The sequence below is a fragment of the Chrysoperla carnea genome, chromosome 4, assembly GCF_905475395.1.
Source record: "Chrysoperla carnea chromosome 4, inChrCarn1.1, whole genome shotgun sequence".
Classification (NCBI taxonomy): Eukaryota; Metazoa; Arthropoda; class Insecta; order Neuroptera; family Chrysopidae; genus Chrysoperla; species Chrysoperla carnea.
This window is the reverse complement of record NC_058340.1, coordinates 69839755-69861045: the sequence shown is the minus strand read 5'-3', so window position 1 is coordinate 69861045 and position 21291 is coordinate 69839755. Positions and strand designations below refer to the sequence as shown.

The window sequence follows — 21291 nt, the reverse complement described above, 5'->3', positions numbered from 1 at the left end:
GTGTGACATGTATTTATGACTGGCTATCTCTCTTAACTAATATGAAGTGAAAAAACAAACAATTCCATAATCAACACAGTCTATATATGCTATTTTAACAATTAACTCAGTCAATTGTTTAATTTCACTTGCTTTTAGCTAGATTTTATTCAATGATTTATTCGAAGTTCTTCACTGTGGAGATTTGGTCGATATCACATTAAAATAACTTCCCAGCAAGGAACATTTTTGTTTTCCCTGGGACCGGACCCTGGTCAAGAAACTTTGAATAATAAGATCGCCATTGTAAATATTTGCAGGGTAAGAGATACAAACCCAAAAACGTCATAAATGATGTACTGACACTCAGTACTATAAATATTACAAAATAATAATATAGAGTTTTGTAATATGTTCAATATTGAATTAAATATGATATAATAACCGTTTATGTTAGGTCTCGTGTAAAACATGAAACCAAAAGTCGCCCAATCAGACTAGAAGTCGTTACCCATGTATCGAAGCTTTACATACATTAATTATTAACATACATACATTACATACATTACATACTATATCTACTTTATGTTTATATTTATTATAAAAACTATTCACTATTTCAATAGAACGTAGGATTTAAAAATTTTACTTCTCTTCAACTTGGATAATGGATTCTGGGAGTAGTTATCAAAGCACAAGTCCGTAGCTAGGGCGTGGCAACGCCCTTCTTTTCAGCTGTGATGTCAGTTTATCGGTAGCTATCACTTTTGTGCATAATTTTGAGACCAGGACTCCACATTCTCGAAATCTATTAGGGTTAGGTTAATTTTGATCAGAAATTTGAAAGGTATGGCTCAAATTTAGTAGGATTGTATACTTGGTTTATCAAAATTGGATAAAGTTTGGAAGTGATAGAGCAAAATTAAATTTTTTGGATTCTGATGACGTCATAAAGTTAAAAAATTCAATTTTTTTGATAACAAAGGCAAATTTGATCCGATCTTATTGGAATTTTTTTTGAGACCCACTAATTTTGGATTATTCTTTTCGGCTGTGTTGTCAGTTTATCGGTAGCTATCACTTTTGTGCATAATTTTGAGACCAGGACTCCACATTCTTAAAACCTTTTATAGCTAAGTTAATTTTGATCACAAATTTGAAAAGTATGGCCCAAATTTAGTAGGATTGCATACTTGGTTTATCAAAATTGGATCAAATTTGGATGTGAGAGAGCAAAATTAAATTTTTTGGACTCCAGAATCTATTCTTCATTTTAAGGGTTACAGTACAATATACCTGGGAAAAAATTATACAAATATCTGTTAAATAAATTTTTACTTGATCCGGTTGTATCTTATAGTTTTTGAAATATTTGTAAAGAAAATAAATAATAATAATAAAAAAACGTATATTCAATAGTTGAAAAAGTAAAAACAGTGAACAATATTTAAAATATTTGAAAGTATTTTTTTCTGATCGTTCTTTGTATTACTTTCATCAATGAGTAGAAACTACTTTTATTATTTGCACAGCATCACAAGTCTTCCAATAGCCGTGATCGTCTAGTGGTTAGGACCCTACGTTGTGGCCGTAGTAACCCAGGTTCGAATCCTGGTCACGGCAATGTGCAAACATTGTCACGGTGGAAGTTAATTTTTTTTAAATTATATAAAATATTATTATAAAGTATTTTCAACCACTTTATTGAAATAAGGGTCGATAATTATATTTATAAAACAAAACCACTGGTATATCGGATTGGCGGCGCTTGTTTGGGGTAGTAGATTGAATGTCGCAGGTCACTCACAGGTGTCATACTTCACATATTTAATTATTCAATATGTTATGCTTACGAGTTGTGTAACAGTTTACTTTTTGAAAAACAAAAAACCACCAACCCCCCACCCCTATTGTACATTCATTGACTTTTTTTTTTAATAAATGTTAATTTTTCATTTCTTTTATGTCCTTTTTGAATTTTTATTTGATTGTGGATTCTGTTAGAACTAGGAAAATTAGATGCCTAAGGATTTAAAGAAAATCACTTATAGGAGAAATAACATACAAATGCCATTCATTTCATCATTTCAAATGTATTTTATGGAAAAACGAGATTTTGTAATAGAAAAAAATTATTCGTTGTATCCAAGATTAACTATGAATACTATGCAAAATTTCGCAAAACAAAAAAAAAACACTTTTTTGCTCCTACCTTTTTCTATACTAATGAAAACTACGATTTAAAAAGAAAATTTCATTTGGATTTATTTCAAAATTTTTCCAGATGAATGACCGAACAACACTGCCAAATAGCAAACCAGAAGTCTTATGTCGAGTTTGTGGTGACAAAGCTTCTGGCAAACATTATGGAGTTGCTAGTTGCGATGGCTGTCGAGGATTTTTTAAAAGAAGTATTCGAAGGTAGCTTATAAAATAACTAAAAACGGCTATACATATTCTAATTGAACTTTTTTTTATGATTCAGAAATTTAGAATATGTTTGTAAGGAAAATGGACGTTGTGTTGTGGATGTAACCAGACGTAATCAATGTCAAGCATGTCGATTTCGAAAATGTTTGCAAGTAAATATGAAAAAAGATGGTAAGTACAATATTATCCTTGAAATTGTTTACATATCTTAATCAAATGTTTATATTGCTCATAAAATTTATTGAAAATGTCATAACCAGATATTTTTAATAATTTTTTTGTATATGATCAATTGTTATTCAATAAAAAAAGTAAACAAAATATCAATATTTTTATACAAATACAAAAAAAAAAAGCCACTTGAAATTGAAACATTAATTGCTTGTCGATAGCTAGATGTCACCACATATCGTTTAATACTTATAGGCAATGTGTATTTCAGGAATGCATCTAGCATTCAATAACACGTACACAATCAATTACTATAACTTTATTAGACTTTTCCCAAAAAACATTTCGATACAAGATTTTCATTTACACAACAAATTATTACTACAAACATGACACCGTAGACGATGCAAAGTTGATGAAAAAATGTCTCACTAGTACAAAGAAAAGAAAAATAAAGTGTACTCTTTTCTCGTGTACATAATTTTTTTTTTGTATCCTGAGACCCAAATAATAGAAAAATCGGATCGTTTAAACGATTGGACAGGTGGTTCCTGAGTTATTGATTAAAATCGTATACCAGGGATGATATCATATATCGTTACATGAAAAATTTGTTGTTCAATCGCAAGATCAACCAAAATTAGTGTCTATGGATTTTTCAGATTAATTAAGACCCAAAAAATATAAAAATACAATTCATATTACAATTAGATGTGTTTTTTTCGAGATATATTCAGAATCGCTTCGAAATAAAAGCTTTTTCGTACAGGAATTAAGGTGATATCTCAAAAACTGCCTTTCTAATAGGTAAAGGAATTCGATTTATATAATTCTTGGGTCAAAATTACTCTATAAACTAAATTTTATCAAATTCGAAACCAACAATTATCAAATTTAGACGATATTTCAAAAACTACTCATCAAACCGTGGAAATTATTCGATTTTTTCAAAGTACTCTCCTTAAGAAAATTGTAAAAAATCGGAACAAAATTTTTGTATTCGATTAGGATAAAAATAATTTACTAGGCTAATTTTGACCCTGAGATATCGGTAAAAAAAATATACGAAAGGCGATATTTTGGAGCAATTTCAGTCGTTATCTCAGAGACTTGTCATTCAATCACAAATGAAGTAGATTTGGTGTGTTTTTTTAAGTTAAACAATGGCAATGAATCAAAAATGCTCATGAAAAGTTCATATTGCTTTCCACAAAAAATTTTCTAGATTCACATTTGTTTTAACTCCGCGTATGTCCACCTTACACCCTTAATTATTAACCAAACACTCTATACATCGACAAAAACGTGACAATAGATCATAAAACATGGAAATGAAATCAAATCTTTCCATTATGTATAAATTAATATATTCATTAGCAGAATATTTTATTTTATTAAGTGGTTCAAGTGTTCAAACTAATTGATATTAAAAGAGGGGTGAGCGTGAGGGTGACATATTTATTTAAACAAAGGGTGTGTTTTTCATCTTATTTTTATATCAATTAAAAACTCAGATATCAAATATTCTATTTAAACATGATACACAATACTAAAATAAATACATATCGTATTTATATCTTACTAGCAGTTATCCGACCGCGTCGCTGCAGGTCAATTTCAACTTTTATTAAACTTAATAAAGAGATAACTTACATTTAATTTTTTTTTCTAGCCGTCCAACACGAAAGAGCTCCAAGATCATGTATACCACATGGCCATCATCATGGACCACACACAAATCCATTAACAGGACATTTACTGCCGTTACCATTTCCTGGAATGTCTTTTCCACGTCAATTTCATAATTCATTCTTTACAACTGGAGGTGCAGGTCTTCCTTTACCAACAATACAAAATCGTCATCCATTTTTAACGAATCAAATACCAACAATACCACCAAATGGATTTGAAGCGACCATACCACCATCAGCTCCACCAGGGGCGCCTTCCACAAATTCATATGGAAGTAATTTATTTTATCCAACAATGTTCTCACCAACTTCAATTCCATCATATTTTCGTGGAAAATTTTTGAATACGATGGGAATTGGGAACGAAATTATTGATCCTGTAATATTACCACGAAGTGTAAATAATTTGAATAATTCTACAGCACATCGGCAAGCAAGTAATGATGATGAAGTTAGTAGTTCAGAGGAAGCAAATACACAAAGTGTTACCCAATCACCAGGTACTTTTAAAAAATTTTATCAGATGTACTATAAAAGTCAACGGAATTTATTTTTTGGATGTTGAAACAAGCCTTCCAATAGCCGTGATCGTCTAGTGGTTAGGACCCTACGTTGTGGCCGTAGTAACCCAGGTTCGAATCCTGGTCACGGCAATGTGCTAACATTGTCACGGTGGAAGTTAATTTTTTTTATATTTTATGTATCTAGATTTCTAAATGTATTTAATTTTTATATTTTGAATCGTATCAAATCTTTTAATAGTCGTTATCGTTTAGTGGTTCTGACCCGATTTATGATCCAGGTTCGTGCCCTGATCGCGGCCATCTGGTAACTACTAATTTTTTTTTTTAATTTCAGCTGTTGAAAACAGCAGAATGGTTGAAATTACTAATAATAATAAAATCGAACAAAAAATGGTTACGGCAGATAATTTTAATCCATTTTCTACAACGATATCATCAACAATTTTCCCTAGTGAAAATATTTATGAGTCTGCGGCAAAACTACTATTTTTGTCTGTGAAATGGGCTCGAACAATTCCATCATTTTTGCAAGTAAGTTTTTGAAAATATATTTGGACAAACAATTTTTGAACCTTAAATATTCATTTGTAATTTTCTATTTTTTGGAATAGTTATCACATAAAGATCAAAATATACTTTTGGAAGAATCGTGGGGCGAATTATTCATTCTAACAGCTGCTCAATGGACGTTACCAATAGATGAAAGTGTATTAATAAATAATTTAACGACAAACATAACGAAAACATTAAATTTGGAAGAAGATGCCAAACGTTTACGAGATATTGTGACACGATTAACCCTCTTACAAATTGATCACACTGAATACGCTTGTCTAAAAGCATTGATTTTATTTAAATCAGGTAAGATTAACGATTTTTCCACTAATTGTGTCAATAGCCTTGTCCCTTGAAGGAGAATCTTGCGTTAAATTAAACAGTTTTTGATGAGTTGTTGATAATGGTGCCCGAATCAATAATAGAGTATTACAAAAGTGTCACAATCAAATTTCGTGCGTAATTATTGACTGAAACGACAATGGACGCATTTTCCTCTGTGGTAATGACGTCAATTGTATGATAATTGCTTATAATTTAAACTTATTAGTTTATTACATAGCCGTATGACGTAATAACATGGCGGCTACTATTTCATGGCGTTAAAAAAAAGATTTAAATAACTGAATTCGAATTTAAACTCGTCAGAAACTGAAGAAAGGTCAGCTCAGCAAAAAATCAGAACTACCGTACCTGTTGCAAGCTCTAATATATACAGTAACTGGCTTAAATTAATTATCATTAACTTGTATGTTTCAGATTGCCAACATTTAGCGGATTCTGGTCATGTTGAATTACTCCAAGATCAAACTTATGTAATGTTACAAGAATATTGTAATTCAACATCAAATCGATTACATCGCTTAAATAGTGGCGATAAACGTGGTGCTGTTCGTTTTGGAAAATTATTATTGGCTTTACCTGCCGTACAATCGTTATCGAAACGATCATTGGAAGAATTATTGTTTAAAAAGACAATTGGAGATGTTGCAATTGAACGATTATTAATTGATATGATTAAATCATCATCTTAATTGCTAAAAAAAATCAGATAAACGTCTCCGATTTTCAAATAACTGATAATGGATGGTTTCATAATTTATGGTTGATTTTAATGTTGTTCATATATTTGCAAAATTTTGTAGCTTGGTACTGAATATATTAATTTAATATGTAAATAATGTATAAATAGATATAAATTAAAATTATCAAATAAAAGTAAATCAAAATATTAATTTTATCTGTGAAATTTGTTATAATTGCTAACGCCTTCTCTAAAATGTAATCAAGTCAATTTTTTTACAGTCGTTGACGGGGGGTGATATATCCCGAAGTAATTGGGATTATTCATGAAATTTAAATTTGGTTCAAAGATTTTTCTTCCGTAACTTTAATGACTGGACATTTCAACTAAACCATTATTTTAGTAATTAATATCTTTTTAATTACTTAAAATTAATTAATAAAAGTACAAATTCAGTGAGCGCATTTAAAAATTTCTAAAACGGAAATTCAAATTATTATACGGACGTGTCATCATAGTACGGGCTTGTCAAATTTGTTGACATACTGTATGATATTAATTACTTACATTTTATATGGTATTTCATTAAATTATATTATTCTACGGCTTTTTATTATAAAACTTAATAGTAACGAGTGTAAATTCTATGTTATAAATTCATTTTTTTTAAGTGTAAATTATACATTGAACTGTCACCCATTGACAGATCACGTACTTATACGTCATCAACAGAGAGCGCCAAATAACTGCGTTTAAATATCTCAAAATTATAATGTATTTTAAATATTTGTTTACACTTAAATACAACATTTTTAAGCAGTATTTATATTTTTTACTTTGTTATAACGGTGTAACAACGAATTAAAAATATTAAAAAAAATACATGAATATTTCCTATTGTGATCACATTGGCGCTGTAATCGTAACAAATTAAATTTTTGTATTCGCGATCGCAAGATACGGTGGCGCCGCGCAGCGAGGATTAGTGAAACTATTATAGAGGATTTTGAGTTTTGACAGCTACACAAGTGCTGAATGTTTTTGTTGTTGAGATGGAAATAATCAAAAATGAAAAACGTTGTGGTGTTCCCCAGTGTGGGAAAACAAGATCTACAGGCGTCAGTTGTCGCACAATGTCGCAAAAACATGCTTGCACTTGCTTCCCGCGCCCGCTTTGCTAGAACAATAGCATTCGATTTTTTTGTTGTCATTGGCTACAAACACTTTGATTTAGATCTCATGAGGTTTCTCGGTGATGTTCGACGTTTTCAAACATGAAGATTTGATTAATAAACGATTATTTTGCTTCGATTGGATACCACAGAAAAACAAGTTTTTGGAACGAGAAAGCGCCTCTCCTTCCATCAACGGCCTTACTGATCCACCAAGTAGATAAAATATATCACCAATATTAATATCCAGGGCTTTCTCCATGTTAAAAAAACAAATAAACAAAAAAAAATGCAAAAATTTATTTTGACAACTTGAACGAAAATCCTCTATATCGGCCATATTGCATTCACACCAGAGCCATCTCTAGGTAATTTCGTTCGCCAATAATTATTTGTAAATATTTTTAATTTTAATTAAATGTTTTAAAAGTGAATAGATTATATCTTTTTTATCTCTTTTTTAACTGTATCAAATCAAACCATAACGGGCAGTAGAAGCCTGATAATTTGTCACACAAAGCCAAAAGTTTCCATATTTTATGGTAAAAAATATATTTCGTAAATTAAAGTTTTGACCCAAACCCCACATTGAAAAACTGAGCTACGTTTATAAACGCGAACATTTATCCTTAACCAATGAGATAAATGGATTATAGCTCTGGCATAAATGGCTTGTGCAGGATGCTTGAAGCCGGTTTGATGAAGGCCGATGATTTCCGAATCCTCCTCACTGTTGCACATTATACGAACATATCAGAAAGTCGAGTTTACTATAAAACTCCTTTGGTTGGCTGCGTTTATCAGAAACAGTTACTCCCGAGCAAAATGGCAAGCATTTTGATTATCATAGATCTCCGTCGTGAAGGACCGAGTTTGGACCGAAGTCATCGTCACCGTGGGCAAGTGTTCCTTTCCGATAAACACTGTTTCCCAATATAAACCATTCGAATTCAATTTATAGAGATTTATAGAAATTAATCAAGAAATATGTGCACTTTCATAATCAAAATATTTTGGCCGCCTTAAAAATGTGTAGGTACCTATGCAAAATTTGTTCCAAACTGTGAACGAGCCCGGCGAATATATTACAAAAACAATACAAAAGTTCAAGAGTTGTACTTAACAAAATTGTTTCTAGCTTTTTAACAAAAACCGTAAGTTCGATTTTCGAATAAAAAAACAAGTTGAAACTTTTTGATTCAAAAGATGTCATGTCAAGTTTGGACACATCCATTACACAAACATGGCTGCAGAATTATTAGATAGGTTGCTGTCAGAAGAAATAAAAATAGATGATTTTAGAAATTGGCTGTCAGATATTTCTACAAAGGTAAGTTCGAAAAGTTAACTTTCACCAATTTTAATTAAATTTGATTTCTACATTTATAAAATTGATGCTTACATAACCTCACTTTGCCGTATTTAACTAATGTTTATGTTAAATTTTTAAGTAAAAATTTATATATTCTATATTTTTCTAGGATAGTAAATATGAAGAAATAGTAAAATTAAATTGTGGACATGCTGAATTTGTTATACATTTTTTAAATCATTTACGAGATCAAACATCAAGGTAGGTCAATAACTTGAGCGGTTATTTTTGAAAATTATATTATGTCCATTTTTCATGTTTTGATTTATTTAAAATACTTAAACCTGACAAAATTGATAAGGACTGATAGTTTGCAGACGATATTTTGTGAAACCGCTAGCCAAATTATCAAATTTCTCGAATTTTATTGGTCGAATTAACCGTATTTCAATTCTGTTTAAATCAAATATTATCCAGTCAAATTACACTTTGAAGGTTACAAAAATTCTCATAGAGCTAAAAATTGGTATGAATGTTTAGAATACTATTATAAATGAATTGTGAAAAGTCCCCATCAATCCCTCTTGTGCAAAAAATTTTATTGAGAGGGGAAGTTTGCAAAAATAGGTTTTTTGCGTTTTTCAGTGTGTCTGCACTTTTTTTCATAAGTGCAGCCATTTTCGTGATATAGTGGTTCAAAGAATTGAAAAAATTATTTTATTCGTTGAACCGTTATACGAGTAAATATATGAGTCCCTATATCTTATACATACAAATTTAAAAATTTGTAGAATATAAAGTAATGTCAAGAATCCCGTCCCTATTTTTATTTAGTAGCATGGCCTGAGTAACATCTGTCTTCCATTCGATTGTCAGCGTGGTGATGCTCGTATACCTGCCTCGTTTCAAAGGTCTCATACTCCACAAAATACTTTTAGTCGTAAGTATTGAAAGGGATGATGAATTTTCGGAGTACCTGAAAGACCAGACATCTGTAAAAATTGATGTGCAGTGTCGTAAAAATTATAATCGAAAGAGTAGCATTGATGCTGTGAAAAGACAGCGTCAAGAAGAAGAAGCTGGTTCATCAAAAATAAGTCCTCATATTTTTACTCGTATAACGATTCACAAATGTATTAGGAAAAAATAATTTGATCAATTCTTTGAACCGATATATTACGAAAATGGCAATACTTATGAAAAAAAGGTGTAGAGACACTTTTGGTAGAGAATCGGATTATCTGTAATTTTTGTCTGAACTATTTTTGCTGTAAAACTCATCGTTTTGCTGAAAATAAAAATTATTTTATTTTTATCTTGTGCAAAAAAAGTTTTGGAAGTAATTTGCAAAGTTTTTTCTACTGAAAGGGAAATTAAATAAGGAAATAATTTTTCTTTCAAGCATTTTAAATTCGAGTACAACACAACCAACTCCTCGCACCATACAAACTCCAAGAAAGAACAGTATAAGTGAAAATTCTGTAACGAAAAAATCAACATCTACACGGCGTGTAGAATTATTTCCCGAATTAACAATCAACGAAGATAATTTTCCACGTTTACCTTTAGAAAATACCCCAATTAAAACCAATTTAAAATCAAGCGGCATTTGGGAAGACACTCCAAGCACACCAAATCGTTCCGTATTTCATAGTACACCAAAATCGGATATTTTCACACCATCACCATCTCTCGAACAATCCAAGAAAAATAGTTCATCGTTGGTGACATCTTCATTGAATGAAAATACATCGAAACAACGTAATTTTGGTAATTATTTCAAATCTATAGTTTTGGAAAATTTTCACCTAAGCCTGTTATTCCCATATCAAAATTTGGACTACTGGGATTACTATCTTGATTAGTAAGACTTTGTGCAGAGCTTGCGACAGACCAAACTGTGTATAACCGTTGATGATCCCATTTGTAAGGCTTGTATGGAGAAGGATGAAATCTCCATCCACGTTACTTGCAACTGATAATAATAATAATAATAATATTTTATTCATTCTCTTTCGATATACAATGTATACATAAAATTCGTCAAAAAAAAAAAAAAAAAAAAAAATGTGACGCCCTGAGGAAATCTGCAGGGCGTCACGTTTAGAATGTTTGAGTTCAAAACCTTGGATCTATCAATCTTGAGAGAAAACCCGGTGGAAAAACTGTGGGTTTCTTGCGTTGGGTCTGGCCTCGGCAGAATCCTAAAGCTTCATCTGCTTAAAATAGCATCTCTTACCCAGAGACGTGTCGCCTTCGGGTGACAGATTTTTCTCAAGTAAGGCACAAGTGACACCTTGGTCTAGGTGCTCTAGGACCCATTTTCGATACCCCTCTTATGTTTTATCATTATTATCGTTAAAAAAAACCAAAGCGTTCTTACTAAAAAATTTATAACGAAATATCGTAATTTTTCCACAGAAAAACGTAACTCAGCATGTTTGGGTGATTTCATTGTTGAACGAAAAAATTCGAAAGGGAAAAGAACATCAATTGATTCAGAAAAACCACGACGAATCAAGCCAACTAGTTTATTTTCATTAAATTCATCTAGTGACCCGACTAATATTAAAAATGACAGCCCGTTATTTACGAATATCCGAGATATCGAATCAAACGCTATTTTTAAAGTATGCGACGTTAAAGAAAATGTACACGTTGTTGATGATCGAAATCTATTACGAGCGGAATGTTTAAAAATTTCAACGCTTATTCCAAATAATAATCTTACACCGACAAAGAAAAAATTTGAAACACAAACAACATCCACGACCCGTAATTATATTAAAGCTTCGAAGAAATCGATAACTTTTATGAATATTTTAGATATTTATATCGAAATTTATTTAATGATTATAGAAAATAATTTAATTTTAAATTTAATTAATGAATTATATTTTATTATTTCATTGTTACTTGTATGTCAGAAGGATAATGAGTATCAAGAATTTTGTGAAGCTTTCGAAGAAAGCAAACGAAAATCACATCCTGAAGAATTTCAAACCGAATATTTTCATTCGTTACACAATTGTGTTTATTTCGCATGTAAAATTCTATTACGATTACAAAATTCATTACAAATCTTAGATCGTCCTACGTTAAAAATTCTACAATCGAATGAACGTGTTCAAGAATTTTCTCCGGAACTCGGTGAGAAATTAACGGAATTTTATCAGCAAAAGTTATCGGAAAATGAATTAGTTTTATATAAAAATTCAACGCAAAATTGTGTAGTTCGATTTATAGCCGATACGGATAATCGAAATAATTTTACAAGTGCGGTCTCGTTTCATGCATTTCGTAAACAACGTGATTTATTTTATGAGATTTTACGAACATGGGAACAAAATCATTTGAGTGCAACGTGGAATTTTAAACAGTTGGTGAGATCGATACATAGTTTAATGAATTTAAGTGGTGTGGCAACGGAACCGATTAATTTTTTACATTTGGCACGACTTTTTAAATATCAATTGTTGAGTAATTGTAGTGGTTTTGATGGGAAAAGCGGTTTTGAGGTATGTTTATAATAGGAAATATTCATGTATTTTTTTTATATTTTTAATTCATTGTTTACATCGTTATAACAAAGTAAAAAATATAAATACTGCTTAAAAATGTTGTATTTAAGTGTAAAAAAATATTTAAAATACATTATAATTTTGAGATATTTAAACGCAGTTTTTTGGCGCTCTCTGTTGATGACGTATAAGTACGTGATCTGTCAATTGGTGACAGTTCAATGTATAATTTACACTTTAAAAAAATGAATTTACAAGACAGAATTTACACTCGTTATTATTAAGTTTTCTAATAAAAAGCCGTAGAAAAATTATATTTCTCTTTATTTTTGAAGAATATCTTTTTTTTCTTTTTCCAGGAAGATAAAGCCTTATGTTCGTCATTAAAAAATGTTAGTGCCACAAAATTATCGCTTTTACAATCAAGACTTACCACACCCCAGACAGGTAAAGTACACTTTTTAGCTTTATTTATGTAGTGGCCTATTTCTAAATATAGTCTTACCTTGGATTCGAAACTTTGAAACTTTCAAATTTCAGAGGCTTTAGATAATTGAATCTTTTTTCTAGGTGAAAATTCGAATGATTTTCCAGGACATCAAGAATTTTATAAAGAATTTTTAATACATTGTGAAAAACCGCAATTTTTACGGCATTTAATGGATAGTTTTATTAGTGAAATACATCAATTATATTTTGATGGATTCCATTTTGAAAATTTAAATTTCGAAGAAAGTAAATATTTAAAATTGTCCTAGAGCTAGCGTACATATTTGAAATATTAGCGTACAGTTCTTAACTATTAGAAAAGCATAGAATTCGATTTTATATCTCGTTTAGACTTCTTTCGAAATCTTAATGAACAAAACGGACCTTAGAAACTTCCTTAACTGTAGATCTCTAGCAAATAATTCTAAAAAATTTACGCTAGCTTTATGGATTGTTAAATTTTGGACAAATTTTATTTAATCAAAATTAATTTTAGGTCCAGAATCAAAATATAAATACAGTGAAACCATTATGTCATTGAAATTGTTAAGCAAATTTTTATCATTTATCGAATGTTTATCGTACACACATGTAATACAAACACCACTACCAGAAAATTTAATTTCTATTCAACATGACGTTCGAATACATGTGAGCTTTTATTTTTTACTTAACACAAACACATAACTCGAAAAAGGTACAAAATATGATAGAGCCTTAGTACTAGGTATAGTTTTTTATAGCCATTTCAGAACTAACTGCTACCAAGGTCATGTTTAACAACTTTCCTGTTCGATAATTTTCATAGTTGCGAAATTCTCATTCAAGAATCTACGAAAATTTCAAGTTGTTCTGAAATGACTGCCAAATAGTACACCTGACCTTAATTTAAACATTTTTTTTTTCGATAAGATTTAGTTTTCGAGTTATTTGCTTGCAACAAATTAACCCTTCAGATTGGTCGTCTTTCATACTACAATCACTACTTTTGTGCTGAGAGAAAATCTCACGTTATTGGGCAATTGTGTGTGCCACGACATACGATTGAAGTCTATTCTTTAAGTGTTGTATAGTGTGATGTGTCCGTTAGGCCACTGCCAGTTTCAAACAATAGATGCTTTGTCTTTTATATGTACTATATGTAGTATAATTTTTATGTGGTAACCCGAAAAATCATACGAAGACGTACGATGTACGTTGACTGAGTAACTATGTAGTCATTCCGTATCGGTGGGAAACAACTATAGTGTGTACTGTGTCCGTCAGTTTATTGTCAGTTTCGAACCGTTTTAAATTAAGCGTGAGAGAATTTCTTCGAAACCGTTCTGAAGGGTTAAAGAAACACTTTTTGTGTACATTAATGTACTTTTAACGTCATGTTTCTTTACAATTTATATTGTCATTTGTTCAACTTTTTAATTTTTACGATTCCAGGTACAAAATCAATTAAATTTACATCAATTTCTATATAATTCAATACAAAATCACACACTTATTCTAACAATTCCATGGATATGCGATTATTTAGCAATGCAAGATTACGTTTCAATACGTTTACCATGTAACAAACACATTTTACATACTTTATTCGAAATTTATTATCATTTACGTGCAATCGAAATCGATAATACAGACGATACAATTTCAAATATTTTAAATTATGTAAAGACAATGCCTTGTTTATCGTTACTGTACTTAAAAATATGTTTAGGATGGTTATTTGAACGGCCACATTTCCCCGACGAATTATTCTTTAAATGGTTAACAAATAAATCGAATTATTGTGCATTGACGACAGAGTTTGATAGCTCGAATTCAACAGCGAAACATATATCGATTAAATCTCAACAAAATTTCGATGGAAGTACATGTTTGGATTTGGTTAGAATTATTGATGAACGAATGTTGTATAAATTATGTCCGTATTTAACGGAAATTCGACAGTTAGTTATGAATAGTGAATTAAATTTACGAAGTAGTAAAAGTTATTTAACGTCACGACATATTACGCCGGTAACAACAATATCGTTTAATGGACCAGTGTCTACGAAGCAATTAGAGGTAAATATATTATTAAATATATCTGGGGTTTAATTATAATGGGGTTCCGTTGCTAAATATAAAAAACAAGACTCTTTTAAACCAGTATCTAGCTCTGAAAATGGATCGTGACTCCGATCTAGACGATTTGAGGAGATGATCAATTGTTGGAATTTCTTTAACATGAGGCATGATATGAATTAGGTTAAATGGGAGTCACACCTCATTTTTCGGGCTTGATAACCATCTAAGAAGAAATATTTCAATAGTTTCATTCAGATCTTTCAAATTGATTTTAAGATTTCTGTTTGATTTTGTTTTACAGTTACAATTAGAAGAAACATTCTTCAATTCACATCCAGGATCTACTCGTAAAACCGTCGAATTTGTATCAGATCGTATTGCGTCTGCATGCATTAAGAATATATGTAACAATTTAGTACCAAATTTAAAAGAACAAGCGAAAAAAGATCTAAATAAGTTTTTGAAAACTTTAAAAATAGACGAAATCAAACAATTAGAGGTGAGTTCAATGATTCCTTTACAATTCTCATGGAAAATGGTTTTTGACGGAATTGATATAATAATTTAATTTAAATTTTTTGTAGAATATTATTCAAAAACAAGCACGAATTATAGCAGATAATTATTATTCAACGCTTTGTACAAATTGTAGTCCAAAAAATTTATGCGAGGATCGATGTCAAGTGAGTTTAGGTGCATTACTGGGTGATTTACAAGAGCCAATTTTAAAATTATGTATTGAATGGACGATTCGACATTCAAAGGAGAAAATTTTGCAATGGATTCAATCACATGTTTCAACAGGTAATTGTTTTTTTAAATCGCCGATTTTGCCAATTTACTTTAAAAGCATAACGTAATCATTTAAAGGCGTGATATAAATCGAAAAAGGCTATTGATAACAGTGTTATGACTGTTACTTCACCAAACTGTCACCTTGTAATTTGACTAGTCTGTATTTTGTAATTATGTGAAACTTTTCAATAAATTGATTATTTTTTTCAGATATATTTCTAAAATGTTTGAACGATATAATCAAACATTTTATAACGAATAAACAAATTTTGAATGATAAAATCCAAAAGAATGACGATGAAATTAGTGCTAAAATTGAAATGACAAATGATGTATTTTATAATACTTTAACGCCTTTATATATTTTAAATAGAATTCGGGTATGTACAAATTTTCAAAACAGTTCGTTATGATAATCACAGACGTAATTTTTTTTCAAGTATAAAACAACTCAAAAATATTTCTGTATGGGGCTTCAAAATATCTGCTTCTGAATGAATTTAACTATGATTTTTTTAAGATTTGAAAAGTTATCGCCTGTGAAAATTGTACCCAAACATAATAATTATTTTTGGATAAATTTTTAGGAGATTATATGGAAATTTATGGACCGTGAAATAAATAATTATTGTATGGATGAATTCCATCAATTTTTAAAAGATATTGAATTAAGTATGACGTCACGTACGGATTTTATTCCATTTGTACTCGAACAAGTTATTAATTTGACCATTGATTTAGCCTTAGTTGTAGGTAAGTGTTCATCAATTTTGGACTGTGGATGAGACGACTATGCTTACAAAACTAGATTTTCGTGTATATGTATTATTTAGGACAGGGATGGCGAATCAAAATAGGCACGACACCGATCACAAAGTTCACTATGAAGTAGTATATTATAAACGAACGCGAGTGATAACATCGTGCCTAATACAAGTTCATCACCTCTGACTTAAGAGAATTAAATTCCATAATAGGGTATTATCGTTAGTCAAAAATAAATCATGAAATTTGAAAAAAGTTAAAATTTATGTAAAAATATACTTAATTAAATATTCTGATTTCGAGTCATAAAATCACATTTTTCTTTTAAAATATTAAAATTAAAAATCGAAATTTTTAAACTGTATATCACGTCACCTAAAACGTGGGTAAGCCCTGCTGTGATGTCATAGCGGTATGAGTCATAGACCATCAGTTAGTTCAGTGTAGACAGTTGGGTATAATATATACATTGATAAGTATTTATATTTATATTATAATCAGATGTCTATGAATATATCTGCCAAAATTATTTGTGTTATTTCGTATAGTGCTACCCATATTACGTCATCAAATTGAATGACCGCGTTTTTGACAGTTTAAAAAAGGTTTAAAATTTAATTTAAGTTTTTGGCAAGAAAGCGTGTGTATTTTTCCAAAATAATTTTTTGGTGGCTTTTTATTAGCAAAATCAACATTTTGAAGTACTTTTTCAAAAATAGTGGAATATCCTATTGACATAAACATAAAAATCCAACTCGTTTTGACGGTCTCTTTATTTTATAATTTCACGATCAAATTTAAGTGTTTGAAAATTTTTTAGTAACATTTTCACCGAATTTAATGAAAAATCCAGAAATATTAAACACATTTATAAACATATGGAAAATATATCAATCAAAAAAGATCCCCAAGGAACAAACAAAACAAAAACAACAGCAGCCGTTAATTCATAATACTTTGGATGCAAATAATATAAATATGTCGACGACATTCGAGAATAATATCGATGAAATGGCCGCATCATCAACATCTGGTTTAAATCATGACAATACTCTTGAACATGATAATGAATCAATGAGTAATCAACGATTAAATGATCAAGAAAATCGTTTTTCTCGTATGATATGTTCACGTAATATATTTATGTTGGAACAATCCGATTATCCTGATGTAACATGGACTGTGTTTGGTGAATTATTATTTACAATGGTGTATCAGGATACGATTATTAATTGTGATGATTTGGAATCACAATGTACTGGATTTTTTCATAATGAATGGCCCGAGGTAAATGTTTTTCTCAACTTTCTAGGGTTCCGTCGTCATGTCCGCCTGTGTTACAAAAATCAAATCTTAAAATACTTGTAAATTTGCCATTTGTGTCCCAATTTTAATATCATTGGATTGCTCTTTCAGAGAAGAAGTTTTCATTGCGCGCGATATAAGGTCTCGAAGAAAATGAAATGATGTCCCCTCCATCCTTTGAAAAATGTATCGTCAATCATACTCGATAAACATTTTCTACAAATATTATTTCGCACATGATACGTTAATTAAGGGCGAAACGGGGCTTCCAATTGGACTATTTTTTGAATACAATATCAATCAAATGGCCGCCTTTATAGGCCAAAACAAATTGTGCCCTTTTTTGCTACTTTTAGGTCACTTTTTGGGTTTCGTTTGATAGATCTCGCGTGGATTCTCCGTTATCACTCTTAATCGAAAACCTTGTAGTTCTTGATATTAATTAAAACTTTTGGTTTTAGGTAATTCTGAAACATTTTTCAATAGCGTTAAATAAAATTTTAGAAAAATATAAACGTTGGAAATGTTCAGATGATAAATTTATTTTACTTCTAGAATTTTTATCAGAGACATCGTGTAATATGAATGAACACGATGACTTAGATTTTATGTAAAAAAGAATGACTAAAGTGACTACAAATAGTGTCGTAAAATAATTTGTTTTTATTATTATTACTATTATTATTATTATTATTATAATATTTTGTTGATATTTATAAATTGAAACTATTGAGACTGTTAATAATGAGAATATGCCACTATTTTTTGTATATAAATTTTTAATTATTATTTTTTACGAAGACAAAACATATTTGTTGCGATTAATAAATTATTTTAACGTATGAATTAGTTTGAGTTTTAATTATGTTCATTTAAAGCATAAAAACTGCGACTTTTTATCTACCTCGAGGAATTCTTCAACTACGCTACACACCCTGTATGTTTCGAGATTAAATAACCAGTCATAGATATATCGTCCTATCTGGGTTTTAAGATCTGCTTAGGTTAGGTTAGGTTAGAGTGGCTGTCCTGGGGTGGGACACACTTAGACCATAGGGTCCGTTGTGATACCGTTAATGGGTTGGCCCATCCCTGGCCACTACTCCATGAACCATTTGGAGCTATTAGGGAACAGCAGGAGGGCTTTGACGTCGACTGACTTTAGGTCGGAGAGCTCGTCAAAGAGAGGCTGGCTCAAGTAAGTCCATCTACTCATGACAAGAGCTGGGCTGTGACAGGGAAGATGAGACATTGTCTCCTCCTCGTCACCACTGTGACAGCTCCTGCAGTAGTCGTAATACACTACCAGGCCTAAGCGTTCAGCATGCTTGCCGCCCAGCCAGTGTCCTGTGATAGCCGCAACAACTTTGCGAACAGGGGCCCTTGGAAGTGATATGAGAACTTCGGAACGCCTGCGATTGTACTCAGGCCATATCTGTCTTGTAGTACCACAAGTACGTTCTTCCCTCCATCTAAGATTGGCCTTTTTCAGAATATCCTCTTTCAGGAATAACTTGCAGTTCGCAAATGGAACTCCCGAGTATTTATTAATGCTTGTGTCCGGCAGCATTGTGCCATTTCTGGCAAGCTCGTCGGCTTCACAATTTCCTGGAATGTCCCTGTGTCCCGGTACCCATATCAGGTTTACATTCATTTGTTCCGCCAGCTCATTTAAGGACGTACAAGATCTGCTTGGTTGCAAGGAAAAAAAACAGCATTTGTCAAGAGTGTTTAAAGTTTTGCAAATTTCACTTGTATGCAGTTTCAGTACAAGTAAAAGCGATGGCGTTATTGAACGAATGTTTATTGGAGAAATTTAGCCACGGTTAATATAATTCAAAGCTAGAAAACGACATCTATATTACACTGGAGGATAACCTTATGAGTAACGTGTTTCGATATAGAAGAATCGATTAGTTTGTTTTACTATGAACTCACTTTCATGAAGCTTACAAAACTAATAAAGGAATCTGCTTCGAAAAAGTAAGTACAATAACCAAACCATATCTTATTTTCCGTTAAAAAATTTAGTTTAAATTATCATGAACAGAGGGCTAAAAAATTAGAAATTCATGCTGAATTATGTCGTCGCAGTCGCTCATAATAGAAATAAATTTTCTCAAAATAATTAAAATGTAAAACATACTGCCTAGATAATTTTTGTTTAATAAATTTGAGTAATTGTTTTGTAAAAATGAAGTTTTTCTTAATTTAAATTTTAAAATTAAAATAATTGTAGAGTGACTAAAATTGTCGCATAAAAAAAGACCCATATAACAAAGTATATAGGTCAAGTAAGGAGAGAGCACTTGTATTACACCTTTTGATAAAGTGTTTTATTGACATTGTTGCCAAATCGCGATTAGAGCTTAGTGATTTTTCTAATTTGGTTGTTATGCTAGGTTTTATATAAGTTTGATTCCTTACTATTCGCGACTCCAAAATATTGAGCTCATCTCTGCTGATTCAAATATTAAATATTGGGAGGGGGGTGTATACATTGGTACACATCAATATCTTAGAACATATATGACATAAAAAGGGAATTTCTACTAATTAACTTACGAACTAGAGTTGTCTACGGTTTTTTGTTAGTTTATACCATGAGAGATCGATGTTTATACCCTCTTCATCCGCCATTAAAATGCCACCTATAGTTTCTTGAAGTTGCGAATTAATAAGGAAAAGTTTAGATTAGAAATATTTTTTTATGTTGTCTGGTTAGTATGAAAAGGATGGGAAAAACAAGCAATATAACTGCATTGTGCAGAGGTAAATTCGATTTTATTTTAACTAAAATGTGCCATTGTATTGTCTATACAATGCACAATTGTACCTCTACGTACATACGGGCCTCTACAAATTGGGCGTCATTAAAATAAAAAAATTGTCACTTCTCTATCACACGCAAATCTTATCCAATTTTAATCAACCAAATATGTAATCCCACTAAATTTGGGTAACATTCAATAACTTCCAAGGTTATGCCTAAATGAACACCTTGGGAGGGGAGAGTTTTTGAGGGTTGAGCCTATATGAACTATAAACCGAAACCGAATTTAACTGAAACCAAAAATTAATAACTTATGTGGGCAAAACTCTTGAAGGGCTGTAGCTTAGAAGAGAAGAGTTTTTGTGGGTTGAGTCTATGAGCACTTTTGATCAGCATGTTCAAAACTATCCTAATCAATGGTTATTAAAAAATTTTAACCGAAACTTAAAATCAATGTATTGTGTCCGGGGTCCTTTGACAAACTTTTAAGTTAATTTTGACTCCGAAAACACAAAAATTGTATACGTGGAGATTTTCTTTTGCTACCATACATCGCTTTACATATACATAGTTCGTACATGAGTATTTTACACCATAGTTTTAAGAGTGAAAATCTCTATATTATCCCATCTCCGTAGTGGTGGGGTACTCGTCTATACCTCAAACCCAAACTATTTTTTTCTCCACTGTACCGCTAAAACATTTGTATTTATAGATAAGT

At 30.9% G+C, this 21291-nt stretch overlaps 2 protein-coding genes and 2 non-coding genes across 4 annotated transcripts; all 4 read left to right on the top strand.

Annotated features, from left to right (window-relative positions):
- Positions 1–1530: 1530 nt before the first annotated feature.
- Trnah-gug lies at positions 1531–1602 on the top strand. The gene has a single exon. It is a non-coding gene; the product is annotated as a tRNA-His (tRNA).
- A 661-nt stretch (positions 1603–2263) lies between these two features.
- LOC123298893 (nuclear receptor subfamily 2 group E member 1-like) lies at positions 2264–6384 on the top strand. Its single transcript, XM_044880991.1, has 6 exons — positions 2264–2400; positions 2465–2580; positions 4253–4771; positions 5130–5326; positions 5407–5656; positions 6110–6384. Exons 1-6 carry the CDS (start codon positions 2264–2266, stop codon positions 6382–6384), a joined length of 1494 nt encoding a protein of 497 aa, XP_044736926.1.
- Positions 4853–4924, top strand: Trnah-gug. The gene has a single exon. It is a non-coding gene; the product is annotated as a tRNA-His (tRNA).
- Positions 6385–8789: 2405 nt separating the features above from the next.
- Positions 8790–19901, top strand: LOC123298892. Its single transcript, XM_044880990.1, has 17 exons — positions 8790–8876; positions 9028–9119; positions 10261–10628; positions 11280–11647; positions 11786–12376; positions 12739–12826; positions 12950–13114; positions 13365–13519; positions 14303–14929; positions 15234–15431; positions 15517–15736; positions 15938–16079; positions 16248–16266; positions 16315–16480; positions 17313–17779; positions 18259–18284; positions 19829–19901. Exons 1-17 carry the CDS (start codon positions 8790–8792, stop codon positions 19899–19901), a joined length of 3852 nt encoding a protein of 1283 aa, XP_044736925.1.
- The last annotated feature ends 1390 nt before the right edge of the window (positions 19902–21291 follow it).